Raw genomic sequence first — 22,262 nt, forward strand, 5'->3', positions numbered from 1 at the left:
GCAATCAGCAATGTAGTTGCATGGTTCTCACCACATCATTTGGGAACACTTAATTTTCCCATTTAGCCACATCCTCAGATTTGTGGTGCACCAATTATCTTCTGCTGTGTTGTTTGTCATGTTTACAACTTTTTGAACAGTCCTATATAATGTGGTGGCTTCCAAAAATTTGCTTCTTTTTTTTTTTTTTTTTCTGGTTTCACTTAGACCAATATAAAATTATATCAGCAGTTTAAAAACAGCAACTCACTTTTCCACCCCCAGTACTTTATAAGTACTGGGGGTGGAAAAGTGAGGCACTTCACTTTATAAGTGAAGTGCTTCACTTTAATTTCTAGATGATTTAAGTACTTCACTTAAATCATCTAGAAATTAATGTCATGCTAAATATTAGGATTTACCAAAGCTTGCTTAATCAAACAAATTAACAAGATACACAAAATGTCAAATTACCAGTAGCCAACTTTATCTTCTTCAGCTTGGCACAAACTTCATCAATAAGCTTTTCAAGACCTGTTTTCTGAAAGCAAATGTCAAAAATTATCAATAAAAATAATACTAAAGGTAATACCTGCAAAACATTTGTTAAACTCATATGGTTTGTTTTTAAAGATTACTAGCAGTACCCCCTCCTGAAAATTTTTGGTAGCAAAGTTTTTCTCCAGCTGTCCTAAATAAATTTAGTCAGTGTTTGGTTATGAGCAGGTAAGCCAGTACACGTCAAATCCTTTCTTATTTCTGTAAAATAAAACTATTCTTTCTTTTAAGATAGGCAGTGCTAGTAGAGAAAATTTTCCAGTTCTGTAAAATAAAACTATTCGGAATTTTTATATTTTCCCACGTTTCTGCACACCTAGGAAGAAATATCTTCAATATGAGATCAAATCAGTTAGGCCTATTGTACGCAATGGCTATAGCTAGCTGTACCATTGCAAAAATTTTGCAATTGGTAGCAGAGTTTTATTATTATTATTATTTATTTATTTATTTTATTTATTTTTTTTTTTTTCAGAACAGGACGCAATTGTGCAAATATGCAAATTGTTAATAAGAAAAAAAAATGCCTTATCAACTTAGACAATTATTTGTTTAACAGTTAACATCATTCCTGTTGCTCCATCTATGAAGTGAATGTTGAAATATTCTTGTTTGTACTACAAAACTGGCCCATTCTGCAGAATAAAACTATTCGTAATTTTTAAATTTTAATAACTTGGTACACATATAGGAAGAAATGGCTTCAATTTGAGACCACTTCCAGCCCGAACGGTTAAGCCTAACGTTCATACTGACTGAAGAAAGAAAACGCCATCCGTATTAAATATATAGATTATTTTATTTTTTTTTTTTTTTTAACTTCTAGAAAGTAATTTTCTATTAATCCAAATGGCTATTCTATTAGATGACAATAATAAACCATGTCTTAATTCACATACGGTTGACATAGTGCTCTTTGGTCTAAAGTGCAGGGAGAGCACTGGGATTAGTAGAGGTTAGATAATTGCTTTTAATTAATGTCTTTAATATATTATAAAAAATTTTGATGTTTTTTTCCCCTGTAATCATTTGCAAATTTAATTTTTTATAATATTATAAATATGATTTTTTAGAAGCTACTTTCTGTGATATTTAGTAAATTTAACAATAGTTGTGACAAGACCCACCTTGAACACTTCGTCAGCAGGCATCATGGCTCATACAGAAATAGCCGATGGAGATTTCCAGGGGAACCATGATTTCATCGTTTGCAGAACCTGTAGCTTGTATTCCAAAATTGACCTAGTGGATAATCATTGCTCACCTGGCAATTATTTTCTTTATTACCACTGTACAGAGTGTAACAATCTAAAGTTAAAATTTGGTGCACTGCTAGAATTTGAATCACTGAAATAACGGGTGCTTGCCCTAGAGAATAATGTAACTGGTAGCTTGTCACGGATCAAGATTCTAGTAACCTGCTAAGTGATACACTTCTGATTAGGGCCACAGAACAGAATAACCAAATGTAAACTGCTCTGGTTCAAAAGAACTTAGTTCTATTGGGAGACACCATTGTCAGGGAAATGGGAAATATTTTTTGTAATAAAGATAAGTGAACTAGAACCATGGTAAGCCTGCCAGGAGCAACAATTAATGATGTCACCAAAAGATTGTCAGATTTTAAGGGGATAATAAGAATTTTATTATTCATGTGGGGACTAATGATATTAAACACACAGGAGCTGATGATTTGTTAGCACAAAAAAAGGACCATGATGAAGAAATGTGACAAGTTAGGTCAGAATGTCTGTGTCTGCAATTCTGCTAAGCACCCGATAGGAGGGATTATATGCTGAAAGCCTTGTGGATTAACTCAAGACTTGAAGGTTCGTTGTTGTTTGGTTTTTAGGAGCATTAGCAACTAAGGCCATATTGCTCCGGGAATATGCGGTGGTCATTCCCTGACCTTTCCGCATCCTCCGTATTTGGTGGTGTCAAGACTTGAAGGACTCTGCAAGTCTTTGGGGGGGGGGGGATTTTTTTTATCAGTTTATCCCACACTTGTAGGTAGAAGGAATCTGTTTAGTAAAGATGGGATTTGTTTAAAAAAAGGTGGTGCAAGAGTTTTTGCCAGTATCATTGAGGATACCTTAAAAGTTAAGGGATACTGCCAGTTTGTGGGGGGGGGGGGGGAAAGGGTAATATAGATATGTGTTTATCTGATAATATTAGTCAAAGTAATGCTTGCACATACTTCAAGAGTTTTTGTTTGTTACCACAACTGATCACGTTAGCAAGATGTTCTGAGGGCAGAAAAGTTTTGCCGACTGGGCTAGCCGGGTGGGTAAAGTGCCTGCCTGGAAACCCAAAGGTCACAGGTTCGAATCCCGCCTTGGGCTTGGATCAGAGTAGTCAAAAAACCTTGGGAGGTGTGCATTATGGCCACAGAAGCAGATGCGCCAATGACTAAAAAAAAAAAAAAAAAAAAAAAAAAAAGCAACGTTTCAAATGAGTGGGTAGCTAATGCTAGGGAAGTAAGCTTAAATAATTTCAAGAGGTGTGTCAGGGTATTTAACTATACAAGAACACTAAGTCTTAATTGTCTATACAGTAATGTCCAAAGTGAGTGAATTAATAGGACTTATGGAAATTCGGGATGATGAGTTTCAGTATGGTATGTACAGTAAAACGTTAATTAAACATGGTAATTCGGGGGCATAAGAACCCGGATAATTGAAAAAACACAGTAAATCAAAATTACATTTTTATTTGTTTAAATAACTTCCAAAACACATGAAATCATAAGATATTACATGTATATAACAACAACAAAAATATTTTGTTCATTTTGATAAAAAGTCTGTGATTTTTGATTGTATTTTGTAGCATTATTTTTTTCTTTTATTTTTCTTATGTGTCCAAGAATTGAAATTTGTAAAATTTCAATATAATCTACATCATCTTGACTTTACACGAATTTAAGTAATGTCTCTGCAGTTGTTAGGGATTCATTACAACTTACTTTAAAAGCTGGCTGCAGTTCATCACCATTGTCCTTGTCAGGTCCTGCCACAGGTTCTTGCACGATTTGGATTAAATCATCGTCAGTCATTTTTTTGTGGCCGGGTTCATTTTTGTGTATATTTAACCACTGATTAACAATTGCCTCATCTAAGTTTTTGCATTCTTCAATATTCTGAACGTTTAAAAATATCAGAAACGATTTCTACAGCGTTATTTGAGTCTTCCACTTCCTAGATATTTTCGGCGATTACAAAGTCATTGGGCAATATTTTTTGAATGATTTTATAATTGTTTTGCTTTTAACTTCCACCCATGCGGTAGAAATGTTATAGATAGCATCTTTTCTTCCGTGATAAAGTCCATCATCAAGGCCTTTCTATACAATCATTTCACGCTCTCAATCACCCCCTGGTCCATAGGTTGTACCAGTGGTGTTATGTTTGGTGGAAGATAAATGGCAACAATACTGCCATTTTCTGCACAGTTTTTCCAATGGACAATGGAATGGAGCATTAGATAATAATAAAATTGCTTTGTGGGAGAGAACTTTAGGAGACAAATTTTTTAACGTGAGGAACGAATTTATCTGTCCACCACTTTCCGAATACGCCCCTAATCATCCATGCAGATCAGTGATTATAATAACCTGTTGGAATATTGATAGTGTCCTTTAAACTTTCAGGAGATTGATTTTCCCACTAAGGTTAATTTTAATTTGTCATCCCCTGAAGTATTTGCACAGCATAAAATTGTTATCCTATGTTTGCTAATTTTATATCCTAGTGCATTTCTTTCTTGTACAGATGCCAACGTGCGACTGGGTATTGCTTGCCAATAAAGTCCTGTCTCGTCTGTGTTGTAAATTTGCAATAGAACAAGACCCTTTTCTTAAATAATTATAGCTAATTCATCACAGAATAAAGTTGCTCCCATGTTATCTGCACTGAGCTTTTCACCCTGTATCTCTAACTCTCTTATATAATGCCTGTCTTTAAACTGTTTAAACCAACCAGATGAAAATGTAGGTGTTTCACGCATTTCTAATTTTTCAAAAAATATTTTGCCTTGCTTAAAATCATTGGTCCAGATTTCCTTCAGCTCTTTGTTGTAAAACCAATTTATCATTAGACTTTCAAGTTGTTCATTTGTAGCACCTTTGAGAGATTTTCTTTGTGAAGTACAAGCCAATGTGTCACATTTTAAAAAAAAAAAAATCTATATTGGGCTGGTTTTTAAAGATATCCCGTATAGTTTGCTATCCAATTCCAAATTCACCTGCAAGCTTTCAAACACTTCCACCTTTTTTCACTTCTTTAAATTTCCAGTTTCTTTTCCACCGTAAAAACACTTGTTTTCATTTATCTCACATTTTTAGGGGTTGAAATGTGAGATAAATATTATGTACAACACACCAAAGCACACGAACAAGCTTTCGCGATGTATAGTAGATAAATGCAAATAGTTTACATCTGTATGTTATTTGGCATTAGAAATGCAGCTAGTGTTTCGAGACACTTGACTTCGCATCTGTGGGTTAAACATCTGACGTGATTTACCAGGTGGCAAAACAGACATGACAGTAATTTCCTGTATGTACTCGCACAGATAAATAATATTCTTTAAATGTTTGTTAAAAATAAAACTACATACAGAGGACCACGGTTAATCGAACCCTATGGATAATTGAGCCCTGGATAACTGACGTTTTACGGTATTTAGGAAGGACAGGACAGACAGAAGGGATTGAATAAAATAATTTGCTTATTTCTTTTAAATTTGCATGGTCCTTGAGGTTGTCAGAGACATTCTCTCAGATATGCCAGACAAGCTGTACTTGTTACCTGGGAGTTTAAAACGCTGATGGAACTGATATTCGGGTGACATTCAAGTCAAGTGAACCCAATTGCGGCGTAGGACAGTCTGTGCCAGCCAAATCCTCTGCTTGCACCTTCACGATGGTGGGACTGTTAGTAATCCTGGGTATAACCTCCATGCACAAGTACACTGTAGGTGACCATCCAGGGGTGAACCAACTTAAGCAGGGGTTGAGGTGTGGCGCCGACACCACATGGAGGAATGCCGACCTTCTATGTTACCAGGCTGTACTAGGTGGTAGATGACGCTCATCAACCGGTGCAATACCACCACTTTGCTTATTGGAGGCCTGAAGTGGTGGAACCCATGTTTAGTTTTTTTTTTTTGGTTTGGTTTTTAGGAGCATTAGCAACTAAGGCCATATTGCTCCGGGGATATGCGGTGGTCATTCCCTGACCTTTCCGCATCCTCCGTATTTGGTGTTCACGGTTCGAACCCCGGTCTAATCAAGAAGCGTGTGCTACGCATTGCTGCTCCTGTCCACCTGGCTACGGAGGCGCCCCCATGTTTAGTCTCTAGAGCTAAGTTCTGTTCAACCCTTCCTCATCTCGTCCATCATGCAGTATGATTGATGACTTTTGAGGTTATGATGAACATCGTGGCGAGATCAAATATTCCTTACATTTCGAGGGTACAGCTCTAAAACGCAGTTCGCAGGCCGGCCGCTAGTTAGTACATTGGACCGAACCTGTTGGTAACTCTCTAGGAGGCTTCCAAATCAGCTAGTGTATAATCTTGCTACCACTACTCTGCCAGATAGTGACTGGAGGGAGTCTGAGTAGTGTGTATGCGGGGGCATTGTTGAGGCCACATTATGACAAGGATCTGGGAATATTCTTACCATGCGTACGCCATATCAAAAAATCGCATTTCTTCATACAGCACATCCCCCCACTTTTCCTTACTATTGAATACACCATGAATTGTCAAACTAATAGAGTAAGCTTATCTGCAAAGAGATCTAAACCTTCCAAACACTTCCTAGTTAATTTCACAAATATACATGATCTCAATTCTAATCTCAACAATGTCCATTTCCACTTGCAGTCTGCCAAACCCCATGTACTTTTTCTGACAGAATCTCAGTTATCAGTTGATTCAACTACTGCTCATCTCAATAGTCCGAATTATTCGCTGTATGAATCCCTTTGCCTCAAAGGTGGTAATGAGAGGTGGTACTTGTGCATATGTCCGTTCTGATATTCCCTGTCAGAGACTTGGTAATTTGGAATCTCCTCTTTTCGATCTTCTCTGGCTTAAAATTTCTCTACCTCATTGTCTTTGTTTGTTTGTTATTTGGTTTTTAGGAGCATTAGCAACTAAGGCCATATTGCTCCGGGATATGCGGTGGTCATTCCCTGACCTTCCCGCATCCTCCGTATTTGGTGGTGACGGGCTCGAACGCCGGTCTAATCAAGAAGCGTGTGCTTCGCACTGCTGCTCCTTCCCACCTGGCTACAGAGGCGCCTCCTCATTGTGTCAAATTCATCTTGTCTCTACCGTTCTCCCAACTCCACAGAACACTTGGAGCTTTTGACTTCCTCTCTTTGCAACTTGACTTTCTACAGTCCAACTTTCCTAACAGTGAAGTAATTTTCCTTGGTGATTTTAATGTTCAAAACTCCAGCTGGCTTCCGTTTACTAGTCATACAGACCCAGCTGGTTGAGATGCTGAGGCTTTTGCAATTTCTAATTAAATTGCACAGATTGTTCATTTACCTACAAGAATAGCGGACAATCCTAACCATACAGCTAATACGCTTGATCTGTTTCTCACAAAAAATCCTTCTAAGTACACGGTCGAAGCGAGCAGTCCTTTAGACTCCACAGATCACAACTTGCCGATTGTCTCTTCTCCAATGGAGTCTTTATCTCATGGCTATTCCGAAACTCGTATTGTTTGGCATTACAAGAATGCAAAATGGGATGACCTGCGAGATTTATTTTCTTCTTTTCCTTGGTTGGATTACTGTTTCAAAACTTCTGATGTCAACGTTTGTTTGGATTATATCAGTGAAATTATTCTTGTAGGAATGGAATCCTTTATTCCACACTCCACTTTAAAATCTCGTTCTTTATCTAAATCTTGGTTTAGATAAAGGACAAGATTACCAATAAATGTGCTAAGGCTGTTCAAGAGAAGAACGTTGCATATTGTAATTGGCTTGTTTCCAGTTCTTCAGTTTCATTTTCTGCCTACACCAAAACTCGCAACAATTGTAAAGCAGTTATTAATCAGTCCAAACTAGATTTTGACAGACTAAGAGTAGAAAACTTGCTGCTTGCCCTAATGGTAGCCGAGCATTCTGGTCTCTTGCCAAAGCTATTGGTGGCAACTTTTGCCCATCTCTGCTCCCACCTCTGTCAAAACCAGATGGTTCTGTTGTCACTTGGGCCAAGGGTAAAGCTGACTTGCTAGCATCCCATTTTTCTTTCAACTCGTGTATTAATGATCTTGTTAAAAAACACCTCCCACCATTCCTAGCACGCTCCATTCAATGCCACCTGTGGTCTTCTGTCAAAAGAATGTTAGAAGGATTTTGAGGATAAGGGTATATGGCTCTCTGTCTTCTAACTTCTCCACTAATGCCGGTGTCCCCCAAGGTTCAGTTCTTTCCCCCACTTTTTTCCTCTTGTATATTAATGACCTTTTTCCATTGACTGGAAATCCTATCCATAGTTTTGCCGATGATAGCACATTGCATTCCACTTTCCATTTTGAGAAATCTTGCCCTGCTCAATCAGCTTCAACTTCTCGAATATCCGCTACCAATTCCTTAAATGCCGATCTCCAGGTAATTCTCCAGTGGGGCAAAGACAATTTAGTTGATTTGAATCCTTCTAAAACTCAGTCTTGTCTTATATCTTGCAAAAAGGATTCTTCTACTCCTCTGCTTATCTTTGGTGACACTCTGATTTCTAGGCAAAATGATATATATTTCTTTTGGGGATTACCCTCACTTCTAATCTCTCTTGGCACAAGTACATTACAAATATTGCTTCCTCTGCATCTAAAAAACTTGGTTTTCTCTTTCGCTCTCGCTGCTACTTTTCTTCTAAACAGCTGTTCACTCTGTACAAATCGCAAATCCGCCCTACCATGGAATATTGTTCCCACATCTGGGCGGTGCCCCCCAAAACCTCTCTCAGGCTCCTAGATTCCATTCAGAAGAGGGCAGTTAGGTTAATTAATGATTCATCTCTAAAGGAGTCTCTCCACTCGCTGTCTCATAGACGTACTGTTTCTGCTGCATGCCTTTTCTACAGATACTTCCATGGGCACTGTTCTTCTGAATTGGCTTCTATAATTCCTGCTCTCTCCTTCAAAACAGTTCGAACACGTGCCGCCACCAGCCAACATCCATTTACTGTCCAACTTCAAACTCACAGAACCAACATTTCATCTTCCTCGTTTATTCATTCAACTGCCGTTTTCTGGAACAACCTTCCTTCATATGTATTTCATGAAAATTACAGTCTACAGAAGTTCAAGTCTAATGTCAACAAATATCTTCTTTCGTCTTCTCAACCACCAACCCAATCACGGTACTAAGTACTATAGGTTCCAATACCTCTCATGTTTGGGTTTTTATAAAAAAAAAATTTTACACTAAAGTTTGGAAATTTTGTCCCAACTAATTATAGAAAATATGCTATGGCTGAGCATATTTGGGAAGAACATCAAATTTCTCCAGGCAATGCAACTATTATTGATCGTTCACAAAGTATTCACACCAGAAATGGTGCAACAACTTACCGATTTGTTCTTTAGAGCTAACACCATTAATAGCCAATGGGAGCTCCATATTCATCCAATGTTCAAGGCTGTGATCCTTGGATGGGATGAATAGTTTTTTGTTTTTCCTGGCATGCTCTGGGGCCCTTTCCAGTGGAGGATAATTCTCTTGTTCCTTCAGTAACATGTACTAAACTGTGATCCTGCAGTGTTATTTAAGGATGTATCATCACCTTCAAAAGCTTTGGTGTTATTTTATTGCTTTCAACTTTGTCATGTTTGATTCTTATTTTTATTCTATTTTACTAAAGATTTTTCCATATACATTTGTGCCCCCGTATCCCGATTCAGTTACCTGCGGTTAACCATGGAAAAAAAAAACGAAAAAACTAAACACCTACTACTTGCGTATCCAATATGATGCTTCCATTTCCTTTTAATTCGAATAGCTGCCTTTTATTTTTTACAATGTCACGTATGGTTTGGTCATCAACATTATAATGGTTCTATAGAGATTTAACAGATGCACCATTTACAAACTTTTGAATAATTTCAAGTTTTTGTTTAATTTGAAAGCACAACTCTTGCATTTGCCTATCATTTTTGCGATTTCTAAACAAAAAAAAAAAAAAATGACATCCCTGACATAAATGACAAAACAAAATTTGTCCTTTTGCGGTGCAACGGACCACAACAATCAACGCGATGCACTAAATCAAACTAAACGTTTGGTCATTTTTTTTTTTTTTTTTTTTTTTGTTTTGAGCGGTAGGTGTGAAGACAGCAGGGGTTGCAAGATAATATGTACACTAATCTCCCAATGATGACTTATAACACCCGTTTCTTGTCGCTTATTTATGACTTGCAAAATATCTGTTTATACCTATTCTAGTTATTACTTGAATTTTACAATTTCTGGTTTTTTTTTTGTTTTTTTTAAATTTGGAGTATTGAAATGTCCCGGTAAATCGACAGTCTGCGGTACTTTATTATTACCATATTTAATGTTGGTAATGTCTTACTGTGTTTAATTTATCAATTAAACTTTATTATACGTATGCATGTACAAGAAAATCATGTTGTATATGGGGTCAGCAGGTGTTTACTTATATCCATGGTTTCAGTCATCCAGAGTAGGTCTTGGAACATATCCCCCGTGTATATGGGGGGGTCTTACTGTATATTCATTGCAGAATATTGATTCATGAGTGGTTATATTTTCACAATGCCTGAGACCTATTTGAAGAATTACTATGAGGGTTCAGCTTGTGGTGCTGCTTATTCCAGCAATGCTTAGCAAGGATAGAATGACGAAAATTGGTACTGCCAAAATCTTTGTTATACTTCTAAATGCATTCCTTCGATCTCTTGCAGTATTCACCAATATGATAACACCAGAATCCGTGCAGTTTTTGTGATAAACAAAACCACTATTCATGAGCATAAGGGATAGCAGCTTTAACATTTGTAATAAGAGAATTTTCCTGCCAAGGAGCTGTACAGATCTAATACAGCAACTCTGAAAAGTTTGGGGGGGGGGGATGCTGTCAAGCACTAGCTCAAGCTTATCAAGGATATCCACACCCCATTAAATGCTCATCTTAGAAATCTCTGTATCTCTACATAGAACAGAACTAGAATCTGACCACACCTGACTAAACAAAGCTCAAGCACTACTCTGAAAGTGTACAGGAGGGTATATAAACCCACAGTTAGTAAATTAGCTTCCTGAGAACAGACTGAGCCATGAGCCCACACAACCTTTTATAGTTGAAAAACTAGAAAAGGAAGGGCATTATCTAAACTAGAACAGGAAATGCATTATCTGCCTCCAGTTCCATTGTAAACTATATGTGGAGAGAGAGAGAGAGAGAGAGAGAGAGAGAGAGAGAGAGAGAGAGAGTTAAGATAACAGAGGAGCAGGAGTCCTGACTCCTGGAGAATGAGCCAATATGGAACTTACAGCTATGGGCATCCATAGCTGTATCCTTGATTTGCTGATATAAAGAGTGACAGACATTATAGTAACCCCAGCTAGACAGTCAACGCATAATAAATATCCTCTACAGAAAGCACGATCCTTTCTTTCTATTCAGAATCCCTTTCTACAAGCCATCTAAAAACACTCAAGGGAACAGGCTAGACAATAAAACTAGAGTTTGCATGCTGGCCTGCTGCAACTCATAACACAGTCCCAACTAATCACTCTCTCTTTCTCTCTCTCTCTCTCTCTCTCTCTTTTAAAGCATTGTACTGTTCTGGCTTTCTCTGTATTACATGACAGCTTTCTATTTATACTATATTATGCCATTCATTATTGATAAAGAGGTGCTTTGCATCAAATGATAAAATCACAGCTTCTTACCTGTGATTTTAGTTCATTTTATTCTGTATATTTTTATCACTTTTAGCATATTGTTTTATCACTGCTTTTATCTTATCTTTGTGCATCTTTATTCTAATAAACTTTAATCGGTTGTTTCAAGTAATTCTTAAACTGCAACGTCCCAATGCATCAACTTTCAAAATTTATTGTCAAGTTATTAACTCTTCTTGTGGGAAAAACTTCAAAATTTGCTACACTATTAATAGTAGCACCCATTTCATCCAGATTAGAGATTTAAATATTTCCACTGGCAGGGTGATTTTCTCATTCCTCCCTATTTACTTTTATTCTCATTACGCAAGCCATCAAGTGTTCTACATGATTTTTAACCAAGGATTCTGCACTGAAATGCAGGACCTCACTTTCTGTAGAGAATATCTGTTCTGCATTTAATGTGTGACTAGCAAAGGCTATGATGATGTTCGATTCCTCTTTATACCAGCAGATTTAGGGTACAACTGTGGTTGTCTCTATTATTCTGCCATAGCCAATGATTATTATTATTTCGTATGGCAAAAAATGAGGATACATTTGTAACAATGTCAAAAAATAAATAAATAAATTACAATAAGCCTAAAAACAATATTTACAGAAAAAAAAATTATAAGTAACATTTGATGAATTAAAATGTAATGTCCAGTTTATTCAGCCACTTAATAGCATCATCAGTAACACTATGTAGATCTTGGATAGAGCCTTCAAATCTCTTTGGGCACTCCGAGATGACATGCTGGATGGTCTGGGGCACGTTGTCACAGTCGCAGAATGGGTTTTCAGTTTTTCCCCACTTATGCAGCCAAAACTTGCATCTTCCGTGATTTGTTCAGATTCTGTTCAGGGATGTCCATTCCTTTCTTGGTAAGTTGAAACCTGGAACAGCTCTGCATGGATCACTGACTAAGCCCAGGTGGTCGGGATTTGAAGTAGTCCAGTCTTCGCGCCAGGTCTGGTCAGCATTAAAATGTGACTTGATAAGTTTCTCGCCTAGCTTCCATGAGGGGTTCCTAGACTTCAATCTCTCCGGCTTCTGGGGGTTGCAATCCTGATGTATGGGCAAGTGAGGATTTCTTTGACATTTCTGTCATTCTTTCAGCAAGGCTATTTCTCTTCTTATATGAGGGGGATAGATGTTAGATAACACTGGTAGCCATTTTAAAGGTGTCGATTTAATGGTACCTGATATTGTCCTCATTGTGTCATTCAGTTGGATATCAACTTTTACAGAATGTGCACTATTAAGCCATACGGGGCAACAATATTCTGCAACTGAGTAGACTAGGGCAAGGGCTGATGTTCGTAGCACCGTTGCGTTTGCTCCCCAGCCTGTTCCACTGAGTTTATGCAAGATGTTATTCCTAGTTTTTATCTTTGCTGCAATATTACAAAGGTGTTGTTTATACGTCAGTGTTCGGTCCATTATAATTCCCAGATATTTTGGGAAAGGGTTGTGTTTCAATCGTTGACCTTTATATTCCACTTGTGGCATATAGTTAGCCCTATGATTATCCAGATGAAAACAGCTAACTTCGGTTTTATTTAAATTAGGTTTAAGTCGCCATGTGTGAAAATATTTATTCAGGTTATGAAGATCCTTTGTAAGTACAATTTCGGCTGCATTGAAGTCAGTAGACTGGGCAGTCAGGGCTATGTCATCTGCGTACATGAATTTCCTAGAAGCAGTTGTTGGAAGATCTGCAGTATAAATATTAAATAATAATGGGGCTAGAACTGATCCTTGTGGTAAACCATCGTTTAATATATAGGGCTTGCTCACTCTGCCGTTTAAGTGTACTTCAAACACTCTGTTGCATAACATATTGTTAAGTAGGATTGCGAGGGGCTTACAAGGAATAATCTTCAAAAATTTCAGAATCATTCCTTGTCGCCATACTGTGTCATAAGCTGATGTCAAGTCCACAAAGACTGCAATGGTCTTCTTCTTATCTTGGAATCCGTTCTCGATATGGCTGGTAAGTGCCAGTACCTGATCGCAGCAGCTTCGGCCTGGTCGGAATCCGGCTTGTTCAATTGGTATGTGTTGGAAGGTTGTGGATGAAATTCTATTGTAAACCATTCTTTCAATTAATTTATAACATATATTTAAAAGTGCAATTGGGCGATAATCTTCAGGGCAAGATCCACTTTTCCCAGGCTTTAGGATGGCAACTATTTTAGTTCTCTTAAACAAAGACGGGAACCTACCATTCTGCAAGATGTCATTAAAAAATTTAACTAGCCAATTCAGAGCTCTTGAACCACAATGTTTCAGGAACTCTGGATATATTCCGTCCACTTTGCCTGGTTTTATTTCCTTCAGAGCTGTTGAAATCTCTGCAATTGTGAATTCTCCTGAGAATTGGGAGGTTGGTTCAGCCAAGGACAGTCTAGTTCTTAATTCCTTTTTAAGTTTTTTGACTTCAACTTTGTTATTATCGGTTGGTCTCTTGGAAATGTTGACAATTCTCTTGGCTACTTTTCCTGGGGATACTTCTGAGCTCTTATTAATATATTTGGGAGTACTACTTCCGAGTTTCCTCAGAAGTGTCCAAGCTTTTCTGCTTGAGTGTTGGAAATTCATACCTGCTGTCATTATGTTCCATTTTTCTTTCCTAGCAGAGTCTAAGCATTGCAATAGTTCATCAGCAATTTCTGTACTATTGCTAAGTTGGTATTCTTCATATAGCTCATCACATCTTCTGTTCCAGCCAGGAATGTATTCTTTCCTATATCCTCTGGGGATATGTTTCTTTGCTATGGAGCATATTAAACCAACAAATCGCTTATAATTGTCGGTTTTTGATGGGATCCATTGAATATTGTGATCCACTTCATTAGTGAAGGCTTCCCAGTGAGCTTTTCCAAAGTTCCAGCAAGGTACAGGCTTTGATCTTACTATTGGAACTTCGGTGCAAATTTTTACAAGAATTGGTCTATGCTGACTACGAGGAAAATTATTCAAAACTTTCCTGCTACACTGCAAAGGTCTTCCGCACTCATCTCTTGAGACAAAACAGAGGTCTGGGTTGGTGTCTTTGTTCCATCTGCCTGAGTGAAAGGAACCTTTCTCTTTTGCATCATACATTAAGGAAACATCCTCGACTTCAGACCAGGCCATCACACCAAGGCCATCTGCATTAGTGTCAGCATAGCCCCAAAGAGTACTCCTACTGTTGAAATCTCCCATAATAATTGATGGGTGATGCACATTCTGGATAGCTTCTTTACACCAAGGTCGAGATGGTGGTTTATAGATATTTAGTATTTCCAGGCCCATCACCCCAACCCTGGTAGTGAAAATGTCATTAGTGCTTATGTCCAAAATTTCTATTTGGTCAATTTTATTTTGGATATGCGTAGTGGTACCATAGCTTTTATGGAAAGTAGCCGCGACAAGGCTGTATCCTGGTAATTTACATCTAGAGTAAAGTTGGTTTTGATCTTCACAATGTGTTTCTTGTAGCAGCACAACATCTACATGGTAGTCGTTAAGCACTTTTAAAAGGTAGTCACTTTTTGATCGGCTTATACCCTCAATATTAAGTTGAAGAATATTCAGAGGGTGTCCTATGTTCTTTGTTGTTGTTTGGTTCTGAAAGGAGCCATTTAGATTAGGATAATGTTCCATGTTCTAAGTATTAATATAATGTATCCTCTAATTGCTGGGATATCCAAAAGCAGAGCTCTAGGTCCAGCAGCCAACGCAGTTGCTCACTTAGCACCACCCGGGAGACACGTGTAGCCAATGATTCTCCCCATAGCCAATGATGCTATGGTGGAATTAAAAATTAATATATTTTTGAATCTGCTAGTTCCATTCCGGCTGTGGTGACTTTGTGATTTATTATATGATGTATTCAGGTAATTCTAAAGTGATCGGGATCCCTGCTCCTTTGTTATCTTTATTCTTTCTCTTCCCATATAATTTACTATAGAACTGGAGGCAGATAAAATGTCCTTCTTTCCTTTCTTAGGTGTTGTGGTTATTCTTTACCTTTGCACCGGAAACCTCTGGTTTTCAGGAAGCCTATGTGTGCATGCCAATTCACTAATTATGGGACTGTACTCGCTCCTGGAGACTTGCAGAGCAATTCCTACACAGTTAAGTCAGGCATGGTCATGTTCTAGTTCTGTGCTATGCAGAGATACTGAGCTGTTAAAGTACAGAAAAAAATTTAATGAGGTGGGGATATCCTTACCACACTAGCAATAAGCTTGAGCCGCAAGCTCACAATGCTGCTTTATAGCAACATCCCATCTCCTCCTTCGTGTGACTGAGTTTTTATCAACTGCTTACATTCCTCACTTCCTGGGGTTTCTAAGCAACTTGCCAGTTTTATGGAGTTACTGTATTAGCTCTGTACAACTCCTATTCCTTATGCTGAGTAGTTTTATCTATCATAAAAAGCAGCAGGATTATGGAATATGTTATGTAGTGAGTTTGACAGACTGGAAGACTACATAACTGAGTATAAGGAGGTTCTAAGAACTGTCGATTTTGCTCGTTCTTTTGCTAAGCATTACGGAAATGACACGTATTACAAGCTCAACCCCCCCACCCCATAATAATGATGATGTTGGGGTAATTAACCACTTTTATAGCTTCCATTTTCACTCATGGCTCAAACAACCTCATATTTTTACAGAAAGTTCTGGTATCAATCACAATAACAACTCCTGTAATAAATTCATCCAATTATAAAGTCTTCCAACCTACAGTACAGTAAATCCCTAAGTTACGTAAGAGATACGTTCCAGGACTTCTTACGTAAGTGGACTTTTAAGTAACTCGGGAATGACCAATAAAATATTGCTACTACATATGTAATACGCCAAAATTACAAAAACCACACAATATCCTCAAAAGAATGAAGAAAAATAGTTATATATTTTTCAATAAATTAGTTATATATATATATATATATATATATAATTAGTTATACGGTAGGCCCTTGATTTAACGGACAAAAAATTTCTATCCTAAAGGAAAAATTTAGAACCTATTTATATCTGATAGCATTGCACATCTGTCTGATGTGCGACGCTATCAGACAGATGTGCTGAAAATTCCTTCTCATGAAATAAAGGCTGTTTTACTGCTAGATAATGCACCTGCTCACCCTAATGCTGAGAGATTAGTTAGCAGGGATGCGAGAATTAAGTGTGTTTTTCTGCCTCCAAACACTACTTCGCTGATACAGCCAACAGATCAGGGTGTAATCGTTGCATGTAAGAGTTTGTATAGAAGTTTTTGGAAGAGGTGATGGTTGTTTTGGAAGAAACAGAAGATGCAGAAGATAATACAAGAGGCACCAGGACACTGCAAAATTAACATGCATACAACATCAGATCTGCTATCTTCAACTTAGCAGCTGCGTGGAAAGATATGAAGATTACTACGTTGGTCAATGCTTGGAAGAAGTTGTTGTGCAACGTAGAACCTGAAATGGACCTTGAGGGAGATGAGGAGTCTAATTTTCGGGACACTCTTCTGAGGGCTGACAACAAAAATGCAACTGAGAATGATGTGGAACAGTGGCTCGAAAATGGCGAAGGTGATCCAGGCTATCAATTTTTTTCTGGGAAAGAGATTGCGGAAAATGTTCTTCACGGAAAACAAGAGGACGATGATGATGACAAAGAATTAGTTGCACCTCATCCTAAATTGTCTGTTATAAGACAATATATATGAACGACAGCATATATTATACTGAATCATCATCAGACCCTGATGTGCTTCCGTATTATGAACATTTTAGAGAATTTCAATCTACAGTAATAAGGAAGCAGAACCAAGGTGTAAGGCAACTGAAGCTTGATGATTTCTTCAAGACCACTTCATCAACTGGACGTATTTCACCAGAACCCTCTACCGGCAAGGAATTAACACCTCTCCCTCCATATGACAGGTGTTTCTGGCTCTGAAAATTGTGATTCTTTCAATTAAGTTAATATTAATATTGATTATGTATCTTTTTTGTATGTTTTTTATTCAATGGAATTTAAGAATTTTAAATTAATTTTTCCCTCTAAAATGGATTTAAATGAATAAACTAATGTTCACATTGAAAACAACTTTGTGTGAGCTTTAAGGGAAAAAATAACAAAGTGGTGGAAGCACTCCATTAGCTACATTGTATAGCTTTTGATGCGTTTAATTAAAATAAAGTAGTAAATTTATTTTTATATTTTTAACAATGTTTTTAGTATAAATTAATCAATGTACATTATAATATTTTATTCGTACTTATACATAACATTTTAAAATACATTTGATTTAATGGACTATCGGCAATAGCAGACGCCCCTTCCCCCAATTAGTCAGTTAAATCGAGGGCCTAATGAATTTTTAATTAGTTCAATTAAAAACTTTATCTGGCAACAGCGATGAAGAAGCCGGAGTGGAACATAAGAAAAGAAAACAAAAAGAAGAAAAAACACAGGCTATTGAACTGTCAAAACTGATATGTATTTCGTAGCCTTGGTCTGATGATGATTTCGTTTCTAACGGTAGAAAATTTAATTTTTAATGGTGGAAATCAAATTTTCTACCATTAGAAATGAAATTTTCATAGGGTTAAGGCAAAACACACTATTATCACCTCACATCTTACTAAGACACATTTCTGGAGGTAACTACCATAAAACAATAAAAACAATTTGCAGTTTCTGGTTTATTAAGCTTTTCTGTTAGTGCAATCTGTTATAAATGGGTAGTAAATGGACCTTGAGGGAGATGAGATTACTCTATCTTATTGCATTTGCAATAATACCAATGACTAGAATTCTGTGGGTTTTTACATAATTATGGTGAAATGTGTCTTAAAAAACAAATTTTGAGAACCTTCTCTGCATTCCTATTTTACAAGCTTCGTAAACTTTTTATTCCGTATCTCACTTGTACATGCCGTTATTGATAGCTTTTTTATTTTTTACTGTTTTAAATTTTACAATCCTAAAAAAAAAAAATCACCTTTGATATTTTCATGTTATTAGTGGAGTCCCTCAGGGTTCAGTGTTGGGTCCATTATTGTTTTCTGTATTTATAAATAATACTGATGATGGTATATCAAGCTTAATGTCCAAGTTTGCAGACAATACAAAGGTTGGCAGGGTTGTTAAGGACACTACTGACGCTATGCTACTGCAGGATCTGGAAATGTTGAGCAGATGGGCTGACAGGTGGCAAATGAAGTTTCACATTGACAAATGTAAAGTAGTACATATGGGAAACAGCAACCCCAGAGCAACATATCAACTCTGTGGTACTACACTGACAGTGGTAGAGAATGAAAAGGACCTGGGGGTAATTGTGCAGGTAGATATGAAGTTCTTTGAGCAGCGCAGACAGGCTGCAAGAGTAGCACATGGTGTCTTATCAATGATATACAGGAATTTTTCTAGCAGGGATAAGGAGGTGATTATTCCCTTGTATAAGGAAATGGTCAGGCCACACTTTGAATACTGTATACAGGTCTGGAGGCCTCATTTCAAGAAGTTAGAAATTTCAAACAAATGTTTCAAACCAGCGCCTTTGCTAGCTAAAACACTTATCCCGCCAGTGCTATCACAAGTTTCGCTAAAGTGTTGATAAAGATGTTTTGCCTTTTCACGAATGATGAGTGAACTCGAGGGAATTTTATTTTGAGTTCGGTCTTCTATCCACAGATTTAAAGCCTTTTCCATTTTTTTAAATTTAACATCACGAGTTACAGAGCAAATTTTTGACACAATTAGCACGTTTTCACGAACAGCACGGCAGATTTTTTGATTGATCGTACCATTGACTCATTGATTTTATAATGTTTTGCCACTGAGGAGACACTTTTACCATTAGAAATTGTCTAATAATTCAATTTTATTCACTAATGTCATCACCTTCTTTGATATTTTCACATTTCCCTTGTTATTCGTAGCCATATTTTTGTAGGGGTTAGAAAAGAATTTTTCCACAACAAAGTCACTTTTTTCCATTAGCACACTCGAAAAAGTCTGTTTTACACTGCAAAACGGTAGATTTATCACTTTTGTAAGCATATCAATTTATAAATTTATTCGATTTATAAGCATATAAATTAAAAGCAAACGATGAAACCTTCCATGAAGCGCATAACACATACTGAACAAGGATTAGCGAGAAATATCTACACTCGCGATTTTGTCACCCCTCTCCCCCCATCCACTGAGCACTGTTTTGACTGGGAAAGATGATTTTAGCCATGCCCATGTTTTTTTATGGTGGAAAATGTTCACAGTGATTTAAAATTAACATTTTTTTAGGTTTCATTTTATATTAAATCAGCAACTGCGAATACAGATACAGTCAGTCCTCGTATAGCACGATAGTTGTGTTCCTAGAAACCCTCGTGCAATGCAAAATCGTGCAATATAAACAAAGGCCCTATGGGAAAAGTAGGGTTAGGTGCCGACCACCCAAGATTGAACACACACATTTGTAACCAAAACATTACCAAATACAATAAATAATCGGGTAATTTAATTAAAATACGTAATAAAAAATAATAATTTTTTATAATATTTATTATTATTATTATATTATGTTTTATTATAATATAATAAAAAATATGTAAGTATTTTTTACGAATAAAATACGTATTTTATTACGACTATTACATAATAAAATATTGCTAATGCTTTTGCTTCTGTCTTAAGCAAACTTTTTTTTGTTTGGTTTTCTATCCAAACAGATGACAGGCGTTCCATCTCTTCCAATTCTTTATGTCTTAATCTAATGGATTTTAATTACACTTTGAGTTGTTCCTGCTATGAAAGTTGTTTTTATTTTCTCTGCATTCTTTGTAATTCTCGGCGTTGCCTCATTTAGGTCTGTAGCACGTGCAATATCACGTGGTCTTTCATTTCACTCAAAGCGTTTCACAATTTCATATTTTTTCTCTATCGACAGAGGTGGACTGGCCATAAGCCTTACCGGGGGAAACCCCGGTGGGCTGGAGGCAGGTGTGATTTTGGCCATAAACCATAGTATGAGGCCACTACAAATTTTCCTGGGTGAGAATTTTTGACCCAATCCGCCTCTGTTTATCGATATTGCTTTTCTTTTTCTCTCTGAATCTGCAGTGTCTTCACCAGGACGCTTCCTTTTCATACCTTTTAATTAAAAATTTTACTAATTTTTAGGGAATAAAGCACAATTACGAAACGAGGAGGCACCCTTGATACACATAAACAAAGCTGCGCGGGTGTAGCAACTGAATAAACAACACCATAAAGGCACTATTAGAAGGCACTTAATAAATTATAAAGGCACTAAATACACTATTAGCACCTCACATTTTACTAAAGCACATTTCTAGGGGTTACTACCATAAAACAATAAAAACAATTTCCAGTTGCATTTCTGCTAGTGGAATCTGTTATAAACTGGTAGTAAACGCAATCTAATTGCATTTGCGATTATACCGATAGCTGGAATTGTGTTGGTTTTTACGTTATTATGGTGAAATGTGTTTCCCCTTCACTGATATAAAACACATAAATACATCTTCAGAATCTTCTCTTCATTCCTATCGTGTTGTTCGGTTGGGGTGATTTTGCGTTCGACTGCCATTTCTTGTAAACACCAAGGCGAATCTTGCATAAGCGAATTCGGTTCGTGTTATATAAGATATCGTTCCCCTATTTATAAATCATGTATGATCGAATTCGTGTAGTGTAAACACGTGTTATACGAGGACTGACTGTACCGCAAATAGTGGAGGTTTACTGTATATAGAAAAATTTAAAGACTATAAAAAATTAAGAGTTCGTAAAAATTAATGTATCTATCCTTCTTATTGCACTGTCTATATATAAAAGCATCTTTGAGACAGACTTTGTTGGAGTATGATGCATTAGCAGTTAGCCCCGCCTTGCGGAAAGCAAAAAGTGTGCAGGTGAAAAAGCACTATCTTCCAAAATATTCTTTTATATATAGACTAGAGACATTTTACTTCAGGCTATAAAGTGGGTATTAAAAGATGTCTCCAACACCTGCATTATATCAAGGTTGCACTGCATGTATTAATACATAATCAAATATATTGTAAAAAGTAACTTAGCCCTGTCAAACAGATATTCAATAGGCAGAATTTTTAACACCCCATACTTTTCTTATATGGGTTCTAGTGCCTTTTATTATACACTTTATAATACTTATCTACATTTATTTTTAGGATTTTATATGTACTGTATTTATTCTTGTTTCGTAAATAAACTCATTTTAGTTTTTTTAATATTCTGCTGTTTACTTGGTTGATATGATTATAATATTATTAAAATTTACTTTATTTATTCTGCACGAGTTCTAAGTTCTCTCACTAAAGACCCAAAATCCATAAAGCCTTTGGTCTCAGGCTTTCTGGATAAGAAGTCTGGTACTGTATGCAATATGTTGTTTCATGAGGTATGCATCACATAAACCCATATTTTATGCAACACATACCAGTACATTTTAAGCTAATTCTGTTAACTAGATGAAGAACAAAATTAAGCAAAATTTGGAGTTGTTTGAACTGTTTCAACAGTTTTGCTCTTAAAATTGTGAATTTAACAGCAAAGCTGTACTTTTACTGAGTTTTTGTGAAAGAGGTGGAAAAAAGCTATGTTGAGATTGTGAGCAGTTGAGTTGGCAGCAATTCATTTCAATTTATTAGATTTAATGCTATCCCAAGTAATAATTCTTAAGTAAACAATGCTATGTAGATGTTCCCCACTACTTTCAATTCTACTCATAAAGCAATAAGA

At 36.7% G+C, this 22,262-nt stretch overlaps 1 protein-coding gene across 2 annotated transcripts in view; it reads right to left on the minus strand.

The window, feature by feature from the left end:
* Positions 1-22,262, minus strand: part of LOC150078439 (uncharacterized) — a 308,908-nt gene that overhangs the window by 197,424 nt on the left and 89,222 nt on the right. For both annotated transcript variants that reach the window (XM_090384725.1, XM_090384724.1), the window contains exon 7: positions 454-520. In XM_090384725.1, coding sequence (XP_090240851.1) covers positions 454-520 — 67 coding nt within the window. The remainder of the gene's footprint in view (positions 1-453; positions 521-22,262) is intronic.

The sequence above is a fragment of the Mastigoproctus giganteus genome, chromosome 11, assembly GCF_048544385.1.
Source record: "Mastigoproctus giganteus isolate SK-2022 chromosome 11, ASM4854438v1, whole genome shotgun sequence".
Classification (NCBI taxonomy): Eukaryota; Metazoa; Arthropoda; class Arachnida; order Uropygi; family Thelyphonidae; genus Mastigoproctus; species Mastigoproctus giganteus.